The 20,144-nt window shown below is 44.7% G+C and overlaps 1 protein-coding gene across 1 annotated transcript in view; it reads left to right on the top strand.

Moving 5' to 3' along the window:
• The window catches only part of LOC105563385, a 92,952-nt gene extending 74,427 nt beyond the window's left edge, over positions 1 to 18,525 (top strand). Inside the window, exon 5 of the mRNA XM_012014949.1 lies at positions 14,834 to 18,525. Within this exon, the coding sequence (XP_011870339.1) occupies positions 14,834 to 15,142 (309 nt within the window). The 3' untranslated portion in view covers positions 15,143 to 18,525. The remainder of the gene's footprint in view (positions 1 to 14,833) is intronic.
• Positions 18,526 to 20,144: the final 1,619 nt, after the last annotated feature.

Here is a 20,144-nt window from a genome sequence, read left to right as displayed (position 1 = left end):
AGAATTTTATGACAGTTCCTTGAAATTTTATCATACATTTTACCAGTAAAATGGTAAAATGTAGTGGTAAAACGTGTGGTAAAATTTCACGAAACTGTCATAAAATTCTTCGAAACGCCATGTTGTCCCACAATTACGTGATTTTCAGGACACATTTTAAGACTTTTGTGAGAGTTTACTGGTAAAATTGAAAAGAAACTGTCATAAAAATGTTCGAAATGCCACGTTGTTCCACGATTACATGGTTTTCAGGTAAATTTCAAGGGAAACTTCACCCCGTGTGTATCACAACATTCGGGAGGGGTGAAAAATGATAACGCGTGACCTAAATTCGGCGACATGGTCCGCGGGATCAGAAATCGAGTTTCATCCAGAGGCATCGTGTCACTGAGTATCCCCGCCCGCTCGAGTCTCCAGCTTGACGGTGAATCAAAATTCAACCAGTACGTCAAGCCGTCTGACCGTCGCGCAAATGGCGCATGTGGATGAATTATGCAGTGTGTCATGTCGTGGCAAGCGACTCATCAAACATACACGCGTGTTCGCACATTGGAGAAGGCGATATCTAGGTGCACGTGGGAGTGCGTGTCCCGGAGAGGGCCGGGAACGAGCCTACACGAGGGACCGCCCGCGAGATAGGCGAGCGGAAACGATAACGTGTGGAAGAGAAAACGTGGGGGGGCAAGCGCGAGGGGACTGTTAATGCGAGCCGCAAAATCGGAGAACGGAACGAAACGCGAACGCACTAAGCGTGATTGATTGGTACCGGCATCGGGCCTCGTTCTGGTAATGTCAGTTTTGAATTTTGCAATTAGGCTACGCTGACGCGCACTGTGATTAATAATAGAATTCGCGAGTCGTGATTAGCGCGTCTGGACAATCAAAGGGGAGAGGGGAGAGAGAGAGGGGGAGAGACAGAGAGAGGGGGGGAGAGAGAGAGAGAGAGAGAGGCGAGAAAGGGGTGGCGGATTATTGAAATGCCCGACGAGCCTTTGAAATCAGCCGGTACATGAAAGCCCACAGTGCAGTGCCTGTTATTTCGTTGTAATTAACGTTGTCGACATTATAATCGGAGCCAATGAATTGCGGCCGTTTCGGCACGGATATTGTACAAATTAGTCGCAGCGAATGATACAAAGGACTTTCCAACTATCGCGTTTTCCGCGAACCGCAAAAACTATGCTGGAGAGATCAATAGTTATCTCGGTGTCGGATCCGCTGACGTATCGTGGGATCGATCCGCGACAAGTGTTAGTAATGTAATTCTCTCAAAGCGTAATCGGATAAAAATTCGTACGTTTGACAGAGCGCGCTACGAGCTTTGTAATAAATCACGTTAAACAGAGTATCACGTGGAACGCGGGGATAATATAATGGCAACAGCCGGCAATAAGTGGGAGTAGAAGAGAGCCGTGTCGCGTTTGAGAAACCCGAGTCTCTCGTAACGAGTCTACAAAGTTCCCCGTGAAATCGCGCTTTGTCAGGCCTCGCGTGTAAGACGAAGGAGTGGGCGCGCGGAAGGTGGGCGAGAGAAATCGTGCACCCTATCGCGCTCTCCACTTGAATTCTGGGCGATTCTTCCGACGTTAGGAGAGAGAGAGCGAGAGAAAGGAGAAGGGATAAAAGCAAAGGCTAAGAAAGCAAAATGTAAAAGGGCCGGCGAGAAGGGAAAAGAATGCGGGAGAACTCAGTAATGCACGAAGTACGGGCCCGCCGTTCTGCCACTTAATCTTCGCTGTGGCAATGAAAACCTTGTGAAACGCGGTTGAAAAAGACGCGGCCGAAGGTACACGGAACATTCCGCGCGGCGAAACGAGCGCGGAAAAACGGCCGGGGAAGTTCGCTCGCCGAACGAACGTCGTTCGATCATACTTTTATCGCTGCCGGAAATCTCGCGACGGTTGCTGAAGCGTCGGCGAGCGAGGTACGAGTTATCTTCGCACGGTACGCACGAAATGGACATTTCTAATTCGCCAGGTGAGCATAATCCGATAAAATTAGCAAACAATTATCGCAAATAATAGTTGAAACTTCTGAAATTCGCCTCCCGCCTAGTCGGATTCTCCGAATGCCTCCCGCCACTCCGAAAGACAACGGGAGAGATTGTAATTGTAGCCTCTGCATTTGTGTCGCGAGAAAAAGAGACGGCGGAAAAACGCCGACTAAACAGACATCGTTATTTTTTTCCACGGCGGATCTGTAACGGATAACAAAAGCGATTGCGAAAGCGGAGGAAATGAAAGCCAAGCAGAGGAGAGAAGAAGAGGAGACGGCGACTCAATAACGCACGTAGCCCGGCGGATTGTCCGCGTAGTCGCTTCACCATTTAATCTCTGCTCTGGAAATGAAAACCTTGAGGAAAAGAGAAGCAGCGCGGGAGAATCGAGTCTCGTGTTGCACGGAAGGAGACGGATGGCAGCGTCGAGGAGACTGTATAAAGGCACGATCAATATTATCGCCACAAAAATATTGGCATACCATGATTATGACAGAGATGGAGAAAGGACGATACTCTCTCTTTAAAATGTAAAACAAAACCGCAAAATAATATCGTTAGGTATAAATCTCGGCGCGAGAGATGAAACGGCAGAGATTATAATTACACGCTTTCTCGCTGCAAATCTCTCTTGCAATTCGAAAGTAAAGCATTCCCGAGTCGAAATTTTGGCCCTATACGTTGAACCTTTAATTCTATTATATAGTAGGACCTAAGACGGTAAAAGAGGTTGGACTGCAAGTATAAAATTTACACCTACTTTAAAACTGATAGTGTCGGAAATTTCTACTTTTGCCAATTTAGCATTAAAGTAGGTCCTTTTAAGTAGGAGCTAAAGTAAATTTTTAGAATTGAAGATTCGAGGGAGGAGTAAAAAATATAATGTCATCAAAGTAGATTATTGCTGGTCCATGTAATAATTATTGTAGCGTGCAGTCGTCGATAATGAGAGAGGAAGTGACTTGTTTCTTCACTCCAGCCGATCGACGAATTATCAATGAGTGAGGGAACAACAATTCTCCTCCCGCGAAACGATTCATTGCCGGTCGGTGTATCTTTCTGTGTTGTTTCACTTTTCATCCAAATTCATTGAAAATTTAAAAAGCTACAGAAGATACGTAATAAGAAAAGATTGAGAAAAGCATTCCGAGTCCAGTCTGGAGTCAATCTGAGTCTATCTTACCGTAGATCTACGCTGCGCCGAAAGTACTCTCGATGGTCCAGGCCCGAGTTCGGGTTGGGCTAGCCCGACCACTTGATCTCTGTCGGCGCAGTGGAAACCGAGGAGAAGCTAAGGGACGGACAGAGATAGAGAGTTAGGGATAGAACGAGGAGGAAACGACGAGAACACGGGATCAAAGGAGCAGAGGTAAAACGACCACGCGACAAAAGCTCACCGAAACGGAGAAACGAGAGGAGCCGCTCGCAAGGCTGGAAAAATAAATCTTGAGCAGAAACCGCAGCGCGCTACCGCGTCAACGACTGTTCAAGGGAGGAGCGAAAATTAAATCCAGCGTTTAGCGCCGTGGGGTATCGAGGCGAGGACTCGAAAAGACGGTCACGACAACTTCCAGCTTCCAGCGTGTAATCAACCTGGAGGGAAGACTCGATTCGCGACGCAGTTCAGTAGCCGAACGGCGAGGAGAAGCGGAACCGAGGAGAAAGTTATGTCGCGCTTCCGTCGCGGAAGCAAATAAAAGGCAGAAGTGTGCGAAACCGGAGAGTCGGGAGACAAGCACGGAAGTTCTCGAAGGAAATGGAAGCGGACGCGATCATATGCGAAAAAGCGATATATATACATTCTGCATCCGCGGAATGAGGTTGAACTTATTGGAAGAAAGGTATAGTCTTGCGCAGAGCAAGTACACCGGGAGGAAGAAACGCGGCAAAGTAGGACAATGCGACATGCGAAACGTAAATAAAGTAAATAATGCAACATGGAATACACAGCGAGTATTATACACGACGAAATAACGTGCGTCGAAATAATCATCTACGAAATATCTCTCGGATTTAAGGGGATCCTTCAGTCATCTTTTTTTACCGACACAGTCAAATATAGTTTTTGCGCTTGTAATTCTTTTTATTAGCTTTTACGCACAAAACAATACCAGGATAAGTTGCGGATCGCATAGCAGAACATTTTCATACTTAAAACATTCAGTTCAGAAGTCTAATAAAAAAGATATTGCTATTTGAAATTTTCAATTCGTAGTTCTAACTAAATTTGAAATTGGCTTTATAAAATTGCAAAATTCTTCCACACGATTAAAGTACACATAAAGACAAATCCAGGAACAGTCATCTTTACACAAAAAAAAACGAAGAGAAATTAAATCTAAATTAGAACTGAATGTTTTAAGTATGAAAATGCTCTGCTTTTTCGTTCCGCAACTTATTTTGGTATTATTTTGTGCATAAAAGCTAATAAAAAGAATTACAAGCGCAAAAACTATATTTGATTGTATCGGTAAAAAAGATGGCAGAAGGATTCTCTTAAGGGGAAAAGAATTCGTAGCTTATCACATAACAAATTATAAACAACAATGATGAGTAAAAAATTATAATTAAATGGAAACGAGAATAGAATTGACTTTGAAAGCGCACTGAAACGTTTATGAACGGATAACAGGCGCGTAAGGAAAGAAATCGATATGAAGATAACGGATGTAGGTCGTAAAGCGGATAATCAAAGAAACCGGAAAGGAGGTTGCAGGGGAAACGGAAAAAAATGGCGGAGGCGACGATGTACCTGGCGTATATTTTACCTGCGAGTTTTCGCGAGCGGTAGTAAGCGAGCGAAAAATGATTCGCATTTTTATTCGCGCGCGGAAGACGGATATAAAGCGGGGCAAATACATTTTTCATATGCAGATACGTCCGAGAGAAAGAGCGGAAATGGGCTAGAAAGATTTGGAAAGATACGTTCTACAGTCGTTAAAATTGATCGTCGCAAGGCGCTATCGAGAAATGCGGCGGTACATTTCCGGTGCAATCGCGCTCTCATGTGATTTAATTTCCCACGATTAAATTAATACATGTATGCGAGCATACCCCGGATTTTTAATAAAAAGTATGTATCTATCGAGAAATTACAACACAATTGGGGAGGAAAATACATGTAAGCAGTGGTCGAGAATGATGTTCGAAAAAATGAAAGAGATTTTCGCAAGAGGGTAACTACTTAATGTAATCGTGGGACAGTGTCTCCGAAATCATTATGAAATCTTTACGAAATCCCCATGTAATCCTTTTGTCTTTATTTTTAAGTTTCTGCACTTGTTAGACAATAAACATGAAATTTGAAATAAACATTTTCTCAACTTGAGAAAGTTTTGAAGAAATCTAACAGCTTTTTGAGATTCAACAACGTCACATATTTTTAAACGTGCATATAAGAATTATTTTTGATCCGATGAAATGGTATGAAATTATGTAATCGGTGGAACAATATTTTAGCTAGTGGTTACCCCCTTGGATTTTTGCTTATATCGTAAACATATCAACAAACGAAGGGTTGAACGGTGTCCTACTGTCTCTCGTTTACCGCGGCACAAAGGGACTAGATTATGACGAGCGAACGCATTGGGTCTGTTTTTTATTGCTGCACTCCTGAACTAGTGTACACTGGTGCAATGAGTTGGAATGAGAGGTAATCTATTTGTTTCATTTTAACTTATTGCACTAGTTCAGTAGTGCAGTAATAAAGAACAGGCCTATTATTACATCGGCTTTTTCGACACCTTTTCTTCCCAGATGTTACATTTTTCTCTGTTAACAAAGACGGCCCTGAAAGAGGGAGCGCAATGCTCCCCGGGTATATGATTACAGGACAGGAAAGAGGAACACGGGAAACACCAAGCAAGCGTAACGCTCGAAACGAAGGGAGGAAGGTGGCCTGGGAAACGAAGGGGAGGGGAGGGGGCGAGAGGAGATAGTGGAATGGGGTAATGCGGAAGGCGAGAGTTCAGCGTTAAGAAAGAGAGTGCGATAAGGGAGAGGAGACACACCGGGCGCGAAGCCCTGCAGGCGAGTCCCGTGGCAGGGCGCATTGTCGTCGGCAAATTGCGCGTGGGGAAAAAGTTTCGTCGTGTCGTGGGACGAGGGGAAACACGCTGATAACAAAGCGCCGCCGCGTCCTCGCCGATTTGAGAAACGCGTCGCATAAAGCGACGTGGAAGAACTCTGGCCAAAGTCCGAAGCGTAACTTGGATGAATATCTTATGCATTCGCGCGGGAGGTGCAACTTTGTAAACGCCGCGGGATTTATTTCGCGATCGCGACATTCTCGGCATCTTTGAGATTGCCTTCCGCTCGACTGCCCGAGCGCGAGATCCCCTCGAGATTGCGCGAGAGGTTTCTCCTTGATTAATATTTCGACGATAAAAGTTATTAATTATGAAATAACGAGAGAGAGAGAGAGAGAGAGAGCGCGCACAAATAATGATAATATTTAATGCTCTAGAAAAATTATTAATCTCGATACTTCTGGATAGTATCTTGAATGTCTCGAGACCAACGTGCACGTCTGAAGTTGCCAAGTGTCTCGGTCCAGCACGCAGCGAGCTTGATAATAAATATAGAAACAAGGCAGAAAATGAAACCACGATCATCTTCCGTGCTTCTCTTAAGTAATCAAGAGAACGAACTCGCGGAGTTGTGGCCGACAACGATGAAACGTCTAATTTCATGCAAAACGGTTTAAGAGGCGCGAGTTAGGCGGTCTCCGGGCTACTGAATGCTCGAAGTTAGTGTGCGACGCCAAGGCGGAAAATTGTCGGCGTTTAAACGCGATTGCGAAATGAAACAGCCGCCGGCGTCGGAACCGAGACTTCCGACGATGAGACTTCACCCGCGTTTATCCGCGACGAAGGATAATTTCAATCGGACGCAACTACGTCTCCGCCGTGCTAAATGCGCCTTGTGCCGCGACATTTCTCTCCCGCGACGCGAATAATAATGTTATGTTGTCCCGTAAAACCTTGCTAAAATTGATAGGCGAAATTATGTATTCGAGTAAAATTAGTGCAGTTTGACAATTAGATTTGCGCCGGAGAACAAGCAGCTATCGCTATTTCCAGACGTTCCAATTTAGCGAATCTTTCAAGTGATATTTTTCGCGACGCGCTTTCGAAGACAAAAGTACTTTCTTTGATGACAAAAACCTATATTGGATTTTGTGCGCAATTCCAGCTCCGCAGGAGCCCCGGTAAGTGAATTTGCCACCAGCTAACTTAACGAGAACGGACGTTTCATTACTAGCTTCTTACGAAAGGGGCTTGCGGTTCAAAGAACTTCTCAAAGATTTGCGCTTAATCGATAATCTCATCCATATCGATGTGGCCCATCTTGAAAAGACATCTCATAAATTTTCAAAGAGAGCTTTACCTTGTCATCCAGATACCCAGATTCAGCTACTAATACTCTTGTGCGCCAGGGGTTGCGAGCAAGTCGCGTTACTGATCAGCCTCCTTCAGGGAACTTAACCCGATTTCGCAAATTAATTTCTACTTCAGTCTAACTCTCTCTTCCAAAACTCAGAGTCGGACAAAATAAAGCCCCAAGCCGCGCGACGTTTATTCGTCGCCGCTGTTAACCCTTTGAAGCATACATTTTTCTATTGAACCATTTTTTGTGAAACTTTGTATACAAGCGTTTTTCGCTGATTACGAATCCGTTATCAAATTTTCATAATTTAAAATGGCGGATTCAAGATGGCGGAATTCAAAACTTAAAAGAATAACGTCATTCAACTGTAATTCAACTATGCCCAGAAACATTATTTAGATATTATTAGGACCCATGGAATCTAAATTCCAGTTGAAAATTCTTATATAATATAGAAAATAGCGCGCGCGAAATGGCGGATGCAAACTTGAAATTTGATAATTTCTTCGAATTTACCCATTCTTGGCACTAGCCAGAGCTAACGACGCAGACGTGACGAGTCCCTAAATACCGTAATCAAACGAAAATGCTGAAAAACTTGAAAACTTAAAAAATTCACGTACTTTCCGTCCGCCATTTTAGGTCGGCCATTTCTAATTTTGAAAATCTGACATCATGTTCATTGTCTAATAAGTGCAGAAACTTGAAAATGACGACAAAACGATTAGACGGGGATTTCGTAAGGATTTCATAATGATTTCGGAGTCACGATTACATCCCACTGTCCCACGATTACATCAAGTGGTTACCCCCTTGGTAAAGACCCATTCGAACGACGGCCCATTGGAATGAGACGTGCCAATCACCGCGCGTATAATTCATTCAAGCGTCGAAAAGTTCCGCTCGTTATGGCGACAGTGCCGCAAGATGACATTCGCGAATTCGGCACGAATCTCCTCGTTAATCGTAAACACAGTTCAATATCGCGCGACGAGCGCAACGCCCGTCGCCGCGGCGCAGCCCGCGTAAATCAGCGATATCAGGCGCGCACGAATTACCATTTAGGTGCGATTGTTATTCGCTTCTGCGAGACAAATGTCTCGGGCGACCCGATACCACGTCCACCCCCTTCGCGCCGTTTGTTCGCGCCCGAATAATGAATGCCGGCTTTAATGAAAACGGCGAAACGCAGCCATTACCCCGGAAGATCAATCTCAGATAATCCCTTTAGCATCGCGACACGATTTTACTTTGCCCGCTACGCGAGCGCGCAAACGGCGGGACTCGAGCTGCGGAGGACGAGAGAGGCGCGCGATTCTCCGGCCCTCCTCGCGAGTGCGTGAAATGAATTTCTTCTGGGGGGATTATTAATGTCGCTCCTCTCGAAACCCGAGGTAATTTTAATTTTAACGTCGCTCTTTCGCGAGCTCCGTCGCGATGCGTTTCGCGGGCATATATTTCAAATTCTGATTCGTATCCCTCAACAGTGCAGACGCGCAACCTTTGTTACACGCGCGCCAAGCATAAGCCCCATCGGGCATGTGCTCATAAAGTCTAGATTATTCTCGCAAACGCCACGGCTACGCCGGCATTAAGAAACGCGGGCACAAAGCAACCGAAAGAAAACCGTGCGCCGTTGCAATTCACGTGATGTAACCCGGAGGCGCCGTTAAAGCAGATATTACGGGAACGTTGTTTTAACATCAGCTACGGGCTGCATCCCAAAGGCAGAGCCCTTCCCGCTGTTGTTTTGAATTCTGCCTTTGCTCCTCGTATCATGTAAGCCATCCGAAACAATGTTACGGTGAAGTTACATTATTTTCCCGAGGCCTCGCGAGGTAAAGGCGCCAGGGTGAAGAGCTGCGTAAAGTGATACGACGAGAAATCTTCCCTCGCGAGGAGCGGCAAGTTCCGGCTAATATTATTTTTCGCGAGTGCCGCTAGCGTAATCCCCGTAAATAAAGATTAAGATTCAAGAAGGGAGTGAAATTAGTTAATTCCGCAACATCTCGCGAATTTCGCCGGGGAAACGAACAGCGCGCCCGCGCGCGTGCGCTGCTAAAAAGGATACGGCGCATAATTAAACTGCGAGATATTTCCCTGAATAATTTCCAAAAGAAACTTTGTTTCAAAAATATGCGCGCTTACGCGTGCACGGTCCGCGTACCAATGTCCGCCCCGGAAATGAGGATTTACACTGTTCTTAGCCAGCTGGCGAATACAAATTCTGTGTGGACAGAATTATTTCAAAAAATATAATTACACGCGCGCGCGTACTCGGTCCACGCGGTGCCGCAAGCTTCATTATTCTCGCGTACTTTCGTCGTCACTGAAAGTTGTCGTTTCGCACCGCCGAGAAATACGAGCAAACGAGAGCGGCATAAATCCCATTTTCCTGGCGTTTTCTCATCCATTTAGCGCTGACAATGCACACGCCCGTACGTATACAATATTTGTAATAATAAAATATTGTTTCGCGCGTCCCCGTTCGCGTTGCTAACCGTCGAAGCGCCATTTTTCCCCGGCCGCGGACAACGACGCGGCAGTTTCCATCGGGAGATAATTAATATTTTCAATTTGCGGAGATACATTCGAGATGCCCCGCGCCGTTAGAAAATTGCGAGCGGCGCGGCCCTCGCGGAGAGCTGTCGCCGGGGAAGAATTAAATTTGCCAATTTGCGGCCGCGGTGGTAAACACATTGGGGAAAAAGGGATGTAACCGAGAGGATGTATCCCCGTTTCTCGTCGCGTCACGCGCGAAGCCTGGATACCGAAAAATCCTCGGCATGCAGGCGCGGTCCGTGTTTCCTCGTGGGAATGCATATTACACATACGGTTTCCCAATCGTTTCCCATTGTCGCGGTGCGCGCCCGCCCGCGCGGGATTCCGGTCACGATCGCCGATCGCACAATGGGATCCTTCAGAAATTGCGGGCAAATCGCCCTTATGGCCGCGCGGCCCGCGCGGCAAACATTGTTCGTGCAGGACGAGCGCCGTTCCACGGTGAAAAGGCGGAGAGGGCGCGTACAATGCGCGCGCGGAGCGGCGGCGTAGAAGCGCGGAACGCCGCGCGGACGACGAACAATGATCTTCCGGTATCCGTACGGACGTGCATAAATCATCGATATGACGTCGGCCAATCGTCGCCGAACCGAACCGATACGACGCGACGCGACGCGGCCACGACACAACGCCCTTGAAATATCGCGCGAGCACGAAACCCACCCTGACGATTAACTCCTGTCGCCGATAACGACTGCCTGCTAAAGGTTTATGGAGGCCACCGCCGCCGCCGCCGCCGCCATCGTCTGTCCGAAATCTATTGTCAATTACGATTATCGGCATCTCCGTGGCGAGTGTGGCACAGAGAAATGTGCGCTGCTTAGTAAACAAATGAATTGGTTTTTCGGAATCTCCCGAAGGAAAGTAGCAACCACCGAGAGTATCTTGCCACATTTCTCGAGAAATAATTAAATATTACATGATTGAGACATGTAGAAGGAGATTTTATCCATTTTTTCCCCGAGTTGGCTGCAGTCGCGGTCTTTCACCTCAATAATTCACCTCTTATGATAAAAGATTGGGACAGCCTTTACGACTCACTCTGTATATCTATTTAGGGGTATAGCCCTCCAGATGGGAGGTTTCCTTCGGCAAGGTTAGCAGCCTACCGAAGATGAAATAAAAAAAAACCACCTGCTCAAAGTACCAGAACGAAAACTGGATAAAACAGACCTTAAGCCTAATACACGAGGAAGAAGAAGAAGAAAGAAGGCATCTCCCCATACGTGCGGTGGACCAGCGTCGCGCCGCCAGCCTCGGACAATCGGAAGCGTCGCGAGGCCCCTCGCGAAATCGCGGTTTCCGCGATGAAAAGGATTTGGGTAATTAGCGCCGGCACTTTTTTCGCGGCGCGCGTACATTATGTCGGTGAAATTTTAACGTGGGGGATGCGAATTTAATTAAACGGCACTATATTTAGCGCGCTAATTAGCGCTGGAAAAAGACGACTTTCAGATAAAACAAAGCGGAAGCTGTAAATAATGTAAGGCGTGCGGGTGTAATCAGCGCACTTAATAATGTTGAGCCGTTCATTATTAGCTTATTATACATCTGTTATCAGTAATGAATTCATTCGGAGTTAAAAAATTCGCAAAATTAATTCCCGTAACATAAATACGCGCGTAAAAGGTGGGACTTAATAGGGTTGAAATTTATAAGCGCGCGCGTCACACTGCAACGTTTTATATAGTCGTTACGTCCGCGTAAAATGCAAAGCACCCTTCAAAAGGCTCCGAGTGCGCGGCATCGCAATAAAACGTAATATAACGTATAAATCAAAAGGATGCCAAGGCCAATAAAATTCGATTGAAACAGCTTTGGCACATTTGTTAAAACCCCCACCCCCGGGCGCATTAGAGAGACTCGGCTGCGTCGCGTTGCGCAAAATGCAAAATACAAAACAGTGTAATGCATCAATAAACCCGACACGACCGGTATGGATACGAGCAACAAAATGCAACTACCGTGCAACTGGTATTTTCGAAAAAAAAGAGAAAGAGAGAGAGAGAGAAACGAGAGGAAAACAGCGATGATGCAAGTTTTACAGAGCGACGTGTTTCGGCAAATTCTTTCGTTACTATCAATCAGCGTACATTGTGCATTTCAATCGTTTTGCAAAATGACCGATGATCTCGACGTTCGTCAAATATAATTTTTATTCACGCGGGAAGGGGAGGGGGAATTGTTTGCCCGACGATCATCGCTTTATACACCGAAATTTCGTGTCATGCAACGTCCATTATTCTCGATTTCACTATACGGAAGTTATTGGTAAGTAAGACGGCCCGGACCCGAGCATTATCTACGAACAGTAGTTCTCCATGGACTGGGGCTTTAACTTCGGAGTCGGCGATCCTCGCCACAAAGCGAGGACGATAGTTTGGCTCGGTCCAATGTGCTAGTTCGATTAGTTACATGGCTCGTACCACGGCTTATGGTTAACGTCGAACGCTTAAAGCCAAACGCCCGTTGATCGTCCGCTGCATATGTATGCGTCCCGCAGCGTTTCGCAGACGATCCTATGATCTGTCCAAGTCTTTCGAAACTCCCCTAACGATATCGCCCGCCGCACTGGAGCGGCGAACTGCGGAAAACTATCTCCATATTTCTGTGGAAAGTTTGTTCATTGAGGCCGAAAGAAAATTCTAAGTAGGGAGACATAAATCTCCCGTAATGCCCGGCGGAATTTTAGTCATTAGTTATTCGCGAATCGCAGAAACTTTACGCGGCCGGTGTAAAATTGTTTACATTTGTTTACATTAATGTGCGTAATCGTCAAAATACTCGACGTACATTGATTATCGCGAGATTAAGGGGACCCTAAAGCCGGCTGTTTTATCGGCATTCTTTGTTAGACGTAATCTTTTAATTGGCTTTATAGAAATGCAAAACTCTTTTACGGAATTAAGGTACGTAGCAAAATCTAGACTGTGCTGGTCAACTTTATATAAAAACCGAAAGAAAATTTAAAACTTTACTAATTTTTAATACATTTGACGACAATATTTGCTTGATACAAAAATTCTACAATAAATATATACAAAATGAGACCAGCGTACTTTAGGGACAACATATAAGAACAATATCGTGCAATTAGAACTAAGATTGATAGCCTAAAAAAAAGATTACTTCTAATAAACGCAAGTCCAGAAGAAGAGAAAGAGAGCAGTATAGCGTGTAAAAATAGTTGCAGGCTTTTTCGAGAGAGGTCACGGCCAAACGTTAGATTGTCAGTAAAGCCATTGTGTTGACGAAGCTAGAATTCGATCCGAAATCTCGGTCTGAGCAATGCGCAGCTAATAAAATTGCTGCTTTTTCGTAAAAGTTGCAAATTCATTGGCTATAAATTTCTCGGACCGAGTAGAACTTGGAATTAAAAATGTCGATAACTGACGGTTTTAATTCCGTCTCCTATATCTTATCAATACTGATCAAGTTCGCCAGCGGATTTAGGATCCTCTTAAGATGCGAGATCGGAAGACGCGATTGGTACTCGAAATTGCGAGCGATTATTTTCTCGCGCCGCACAATAGCCGACGGTCTCGCCCGCGAGGAACAATGCGCCGTGTAAAATAGGAAGTCGCAAATAATAGGTTGAAAAAATTCGGTTAACGGAACGGAGAAATGATCTGACACGCGAATTTATCCGCCGTCAGAAATTAAAGCGGACGTAGCCCAATTTTTCTCGCCCTCTCGCCTCGGCCCGAGAGAAAAGCTCGCCTTTAACAGCACGCGAGACAAAAATTTCAGCGAGCTCGTTTCTCATCCGCGGCCGCGCCAGCCGCCGCTTTTCTTTCGGTGCAGCCCGGCACGTAACAAACGATTCGCGGTGTGTCGACTTTCAGCGGAAATTTCCTCTTATTATCATCGCGCCATCGTGTATATTTAACGTCGCGTAATATGATTCCTAATAGACATCGAAAAGGGGCAACATTTAAGGCAATTATCGAAATCGATCATGCGAGCACTGCATAAAGGAGCATCATTGAAGGGGGATTATAATTCCCAAATCTATTTTTAATCCTTTTTCGATATAATCCACCACGTAATTACGTGGAAAGTTTCCTGATATATTAAATAATTGTTATATTGTTATTATAGTATCCCATATTTCAGAATAATAGTGTAGAATTTCTAATGGTTATTACAGAAATAACGGTTGAAAAGAATTTCAAGATAAAAGAGATAATCCACATAGCAGGTGAACATTTTTTCGGTTTAAAATGCTGTGAAAGGCTAATTATATATAGAATCATTTTTCATAGTTAAATAATTATTAAACTATTTGTCCAATTTATTCGAAATTGGATGGTATCTCCTCGTGCCAATTATTTCAATAATCACATTTCTTGAAAACTATTGATAAACAAGTAATTGTCTTATCAAGACGATCTTTACACATTTTATGTCTACAAGAAAGTAGTCTTTATGATTCGTGAATTTACAAGTGACGCGATTTTATAAAACAATTTTTATCACCTTCATTCTCATTTCAATGCCCCAACTCTGAGACCACGAGCTTTAAATTCTTCTAAGTTGCTCCCAGTCTTAAGTCTTGTCCACGATCTGTGTCCACGATCCAAGAACTGCGTCCAGGTTCCAGTTCCGAGAAATGTAGCCAATCAACTCGCATCTTTCACGGAAAAGCTCGGAACTAGAACTTGGACACAGTTCTTGGATCGTGGACACAAGGCTTTATACCGCGCGCTAGAATCGCCGGCCTTCGAAAGTGTCGACCATCGTTAAGGTCAAATGCCAGAACGTACAATCGTCTACCTTCATTGTTTCCACGGAGAGAATTTCGTGGACCCTGGCAACCTCGATCTCTATGATCTCTATCGCCGGCGATTGCTCTTTATTAAATTGCATCAATCGTATCTGTTGCAGGTACCACTCGAGAACACAGTCCAGCACCCGCCGTTGGAGCCCATGAGCAACGGAGAGATTCCCAACAGCCTGGGGCTGCGGTTGATGATCGAGCCGCGACATTTCACGAGTGGCGGGGCGATCTTGATCAAATGCATCACCGAAGTCGGCTCGCAAATGTTCGAGGTCGATCGTAAGGTGATGAAGGCGTACGCGAACAACCAGAGGCTCAGCGCCGGCGACATACACGCGGCTGCACGCAGCATTCGCGCCGGCCTCCTCGCTCCACTACTGACAGCGATCCTCGCGCTCGTTTTGCTCACAACGTGACCTATCGGCCTCCTCGCGTGAGTCGGCCTCCTCGAATTGGAATTATGTTGTGGCGCGCGCTCCAGAAACGCGCGACAGGTTCAGTGTCAGTTGTCCGATCCTTAAATATAAAGTTAGGTTTAGCGATTAAGCGGCGATAGGCGATCAATCGGTCGATCAGCTCGCCCTCGATCAAACCACGCTTTCACGTTCAGCGTCGCATCGCTGTCGTATTTGCTTGTCGTCAAATTGCTGAGGAAACATCGAAAGACACGCGGGAAAATCTCGTTGAGATAAGACGATCGTAGCGATTATAAAGAATAAATTTCTGTTCATCATGACTCTGCATTAATTATTTGGTCCACGAAATATTTTTACGTTAATTATATCTTGTTCTGTTGCCGTGCACCCAGAAAAAAGCTTTAGTTAGGTTAAACAAACGAGACACGTTGAAATCGTGTTTCTTTGAGCGAATCTGTTAAATTTTTACTTACTTCTACTAAAACGTTTGGCTAGATTTGGATAAATAGACGTGAGTTCTCTTAGAAGTTCCAGCCTCGGTCAAAATTGTGGTAAAATCATTTCTTTGAAATTAAGCAAAAGTCTAGTGAGGTCAAACTTCCAAGAAAATGTGTTTGACCCAAAGAAACTTCTTTCTGGGTGTGACAAGAACTTGTTAGATATGATTTAAATATTATACAATATTATATATATACACTTCGTATGATATTATCAAGAGTGGGAGGATCGTTTTGAAATCAATATTCCGTGGCTGTAATTTCGGTAGGAAATGGTTGGACGAATGCACCTCCGCATATTTTAAGCGACTTTTTAGATCGGCATTCCCCGTGTTAAACGGATACTTATTTGAAAGTTTTCCCGTAATTTTCGTGGAGGTTTCTCTTGCTATCTCCTTTCGATTTCCCCTTATCATATTTAAGTCCCAATCTTTTTAACGAGTTCCAGATCCGCGGGAGGCTCCTTAAAGTTCTCCCCTCGACTTCGGCCCGCAGTCGTCATGAACTTCTCATTGATGATTTTCAGATTTCACGGTTTCAAAAATGTAAACGTTAGGAGTCAGAGAGCGCGATCGCGAAACTGTCGAATGATACATTTGCAATTTTCCACACACTTCGTACTCTCCTAAATTCGCTCTCAAGACCATAAGTTTTTCCGACGTTCAAATGCAATTGAACGCAAATTCGAAAAGTGTCGCGCGTAATTCGCGTTTCACTGTATTCTCGTAATCAAGTCCGTTCTATTTTATACTCCGACAATTACCGCCGTGGGGTTTAGACAGAACTAGCCGTACTTCATATAGCATGCATGTCGTACCGCGGAGATATAAATTCTGGCGCAGCGCGTGCAAATTCCGTTTTACGACACGCGTGAGATTAACTACCGAAACGCGTATAAGTCACTACACCACGGCGAAACGCGAATTACGTATAAATCGATAAATGGATTTGCCGTGCCGGCATCAACAAAACCGGATTAATAATTCGGGTATCTCACATTGTAAAATTGCAAATGCGCGGTTGCGCCGTTACGCAGGTACAAATAATTTTATTGAAAGAGAGGCTCCCTTACAGGATCGCGTAAAAGTTTAAATTCGTGATTATTTCGACAAAAACAATTTGCATGCAACGTGAATAATGACTAAATAACGTCGAAAATCCAACCCAGAGCGATGCATTCGCTCCGTAGTAATGAAAACATATAATGTATAATAGAATCCAAAATTAGTATACCAATATTTTATTATCAGCGCACCGTTCGTTCGGCGGAAATTTCCAATTAACAATTCAATTTTCGTATTTTTCCCCCCCCCCCCGATTCTTTTTACAAAATGTAATCGGTCACGCAATATGGCATTCTATCCGCAAGTAAATTCTCGCGCGTGATTATTGTTCCATCGTGAAATTGCGTGCAATCTCCCACGAACGCGCAGTTCGGTGATACATCTGGCGATCTTCGAGCGCGTCACGTACGATCGTCCGACGAATCCGACGGATTTTCACTTGGCCGAGCGCAGCGCGGCCGTTTCACGTGTTTCGCTACCGACGACAAAAGGGGTTTGGTCACGAGAAGCGAGCGCGGACGTGCGGAGAACGGGAGAAAATCCTGAGAGGGAGAGGACTCGGAGAAGACGCTATAAAAAGAGACGAGCAAGCGTGACAGGAAAGTAAGGGAGTGCGCGTGAGAGCAAGTGCGAGGCGGAGAAAGTGAAACAAAGTTCGCGTAGCCGCAAAGGGAGAAAAAAAGTTGCGGGGCGAGCAGGGAGGCAGGTGTGACCGAAGTGGAGACGCGAAGTTTGACTTCAAGAATGAAAGTAGGTGTGATATTATAGTATCTAAGGTGCGACTCGCCGGTCTTCAAAAGTGGCCACCCCCCCGCGTTTGATTCTCCAGCAAACACAAGTTAACTACCGCACAGGTAGTTTTTCCTATCGTTTAACACGTTCTTCAGCGAAACTCGAACGCACGAATTTTCCGCATTCTGTTCCGAGGGACGGCAATTTTCGCCTCGTACAAAATTGATGCAAATATCAATACGCAAGACGAGTCGAGACTGCGCATAATTTCATTCGAATTACCGAATCGATTCCGTTCACGGACAGGTTCGTTTTTCGCAAAGTCGTAAGTTATGGACGTGGCCAACTTTCGAAGAAAGCGAGTGACTAACGGAAATAAATGAAAGCGTGCTTTAGTGGAAACGAGAGGATGAACGCGACTGGCCTCGCCGCACATATCACATCACCGACACACGTTAACATATGCTTAACACACGCATGATACATTACACTATCCATACACAGGCACACCAACACTACAAATGCACGCGCCAACGCGCGCATGAGCGCGCGTATGTCTGGATTAAGAGATGGAAGGAGCAACCAACCCCCGCAGGGTGCGCAGGATACACATATATCACGAGACGGTTTCCTTTTGATCGCTATCGCTCATCGATCCGAGCGTTATTTATTGGCCGTAATAATTTACGAGAGTTCGCGGGAGGGACACGCTCTGCAACGCGCATAAATGTCGCTTCCGGTATTCGGCGATATTCGGCCGAGTCTTTGTGCCTGTGTGCGTAACATTCGCGTGGATCGATTCGCGGAAAATTACGGCGTGCGTAATCAAAAGATATTCCCAAAGTGCCAGGAACACGCTCCTCTCGTATCGTTTTTCCGATTGGACATATTTGTGAGCGCTACGGAAGAATCCGTCGAAAATAATGGCGAAACAGCAGTTTACCGTGTGCACCACTGTTTAAGTCCCAGTCTACAGTGGACGATTTAAGCCCTAAGCCATGAGAGAAATTGAACCAATCACACACCCTTAGAAAGGATTTCTGTTGCCGAGACAAAAACTATTCTTGACGCATTTATATTTCTCACAACCTCATTTAGTATAAAAATGAGACAATGTTAAAATAAAATCAATAATTCTTATTTTCCTCTATCGAATTAAAAAAGATTGACTTACTGTATTGAGACGAGAGTGACTTATAATATATAAATGTAAGTTTATATATTCTTGCGTTTGGAATAAATTTTCCCTCCATCTTACAACGCACGAAGTTGGCACCGCGATATTCGACAAAAGACGATACGTACTGTTATTTTATTCTAGATTTTAGAATTTTTCATTTAAGATTAAAATATTCCTGTCTCTATAACAAATATCATTGACGCTATTTCGATCGTATTTTATGATACATTCAAGTGTAATAGCATTGGATCCGGAAATTTTTTCTGTGGGTACAGTCGAAAATGAGAATAACTCGACTGCGATTGGTAAATTTCTGGGGACTTAGGACTTAAATCGTCTATTGTAGACTAAAGGTCTGTATTTTGGTCCAAGCCCTTGGTACAAGCTATTCTATAAAAGTTAATTGACTACACATTTCTCGGAACTAGGACTTGGAGAGAACAAGCTCTAGCCTTAAGAGCTATTAGATACTAAAATCCTAGTCGTTTAAGGTAATGTGGTCGAGCACTGAAATTTGATTACGAGAGAATGCTAAACTCATCTCGACGAAACGAGAATCGTACGAGATGCACTTCCGGTTTTAAATATACACGCGCACAGTACATCGCTGTATATATATAAATCCCTCTATTCTCTAATATTTAATAAACATTCGGTTTTATAGGATTAAATTTTGACACGGCCAAAGTTACGCGGAGAATAGCTTATTCTCTCAGGTGAATCAAGCAAGATACCGGATTTATCGCGCGGCGCTTCATTAAAGATAAATCGAAGCGGTTCAAGTTTATAATAAAAGCAGTTCACTTCGAAACGTTTGGATTGACGCGTCTCTCAATTAAGGTATCGTTTCGCAGCCATTATTGCAATTTATGAGATTATTATTTTTTGCAATTTAAACATCGCAGAGAAAATTCACTACCACATCAGCGCAATTTCTCCAATTGAGCAATTTACGTAATCATGCGTTATTTCGCGCGATTTATACATATCAGAGCGAACGTTAAGTATTATTATAGCGCGAGACTCATTTTCCTAATTAGATAATTTAATTGAACTGTTATTTCCTTCTCTGTAAAATATTAATACCGTCTTGTCCTACTTTCGAGGGTGGCTGTGTGCACGCGCACATTATAATCCTTACTCGGCAAATAATTCAAGCGTATCATTTTCAGAATGACACCGGGATCGCGTCAGTATTATATGATGTCGTTTCAATAATATCGCGAGCGTCACGTCCCCGTCGCCGAAAGTTCCCGTATTTGCTTAACATTATTGATGTCGCGAAACGCAGCTGGTCCCAGGTGAACGCCTAAATCGACAGTGGTAGGAATTTCTTCGCCGTGGCCCCGATCGGTCGATATCCCAATTTTACGGCCCGTCGAGTCGCGAAAGCCGGGGGCAGGTTCGAGGATCTTCTTTGGTGCCGGCTAGATCCTCCGCGTTCTCCAGAAAGACTTAAATGGATTCCTAGCGGAAACTTAGACGCGGTAAACGATTCCCGTTTCGACGACGGAAACTACTCTCTTCAA

This window comes from Vollenhovia emeryi, unplaced genomic scaffold, assembly GCF_000949405.1.
Source record: "Vollenhovia emeryi isolate VEMERY1.0 unplaced genomic scaffold, V.emery_V1.0 DF939177.1, whole genome shotgun sequence".
NCBI classification, from domain to species: Eukaryota; Metazoa; Arthropoda; class Insecta; order Hymenoptera; family Formicidae; genus Vollenhovia; species Vollenhovia emeryi.
The sequence above is the reverse complement of the archived record's forward strand: the minus strand, read 5'-3'. Positions and strand labels throughout refer to the sequence as shown.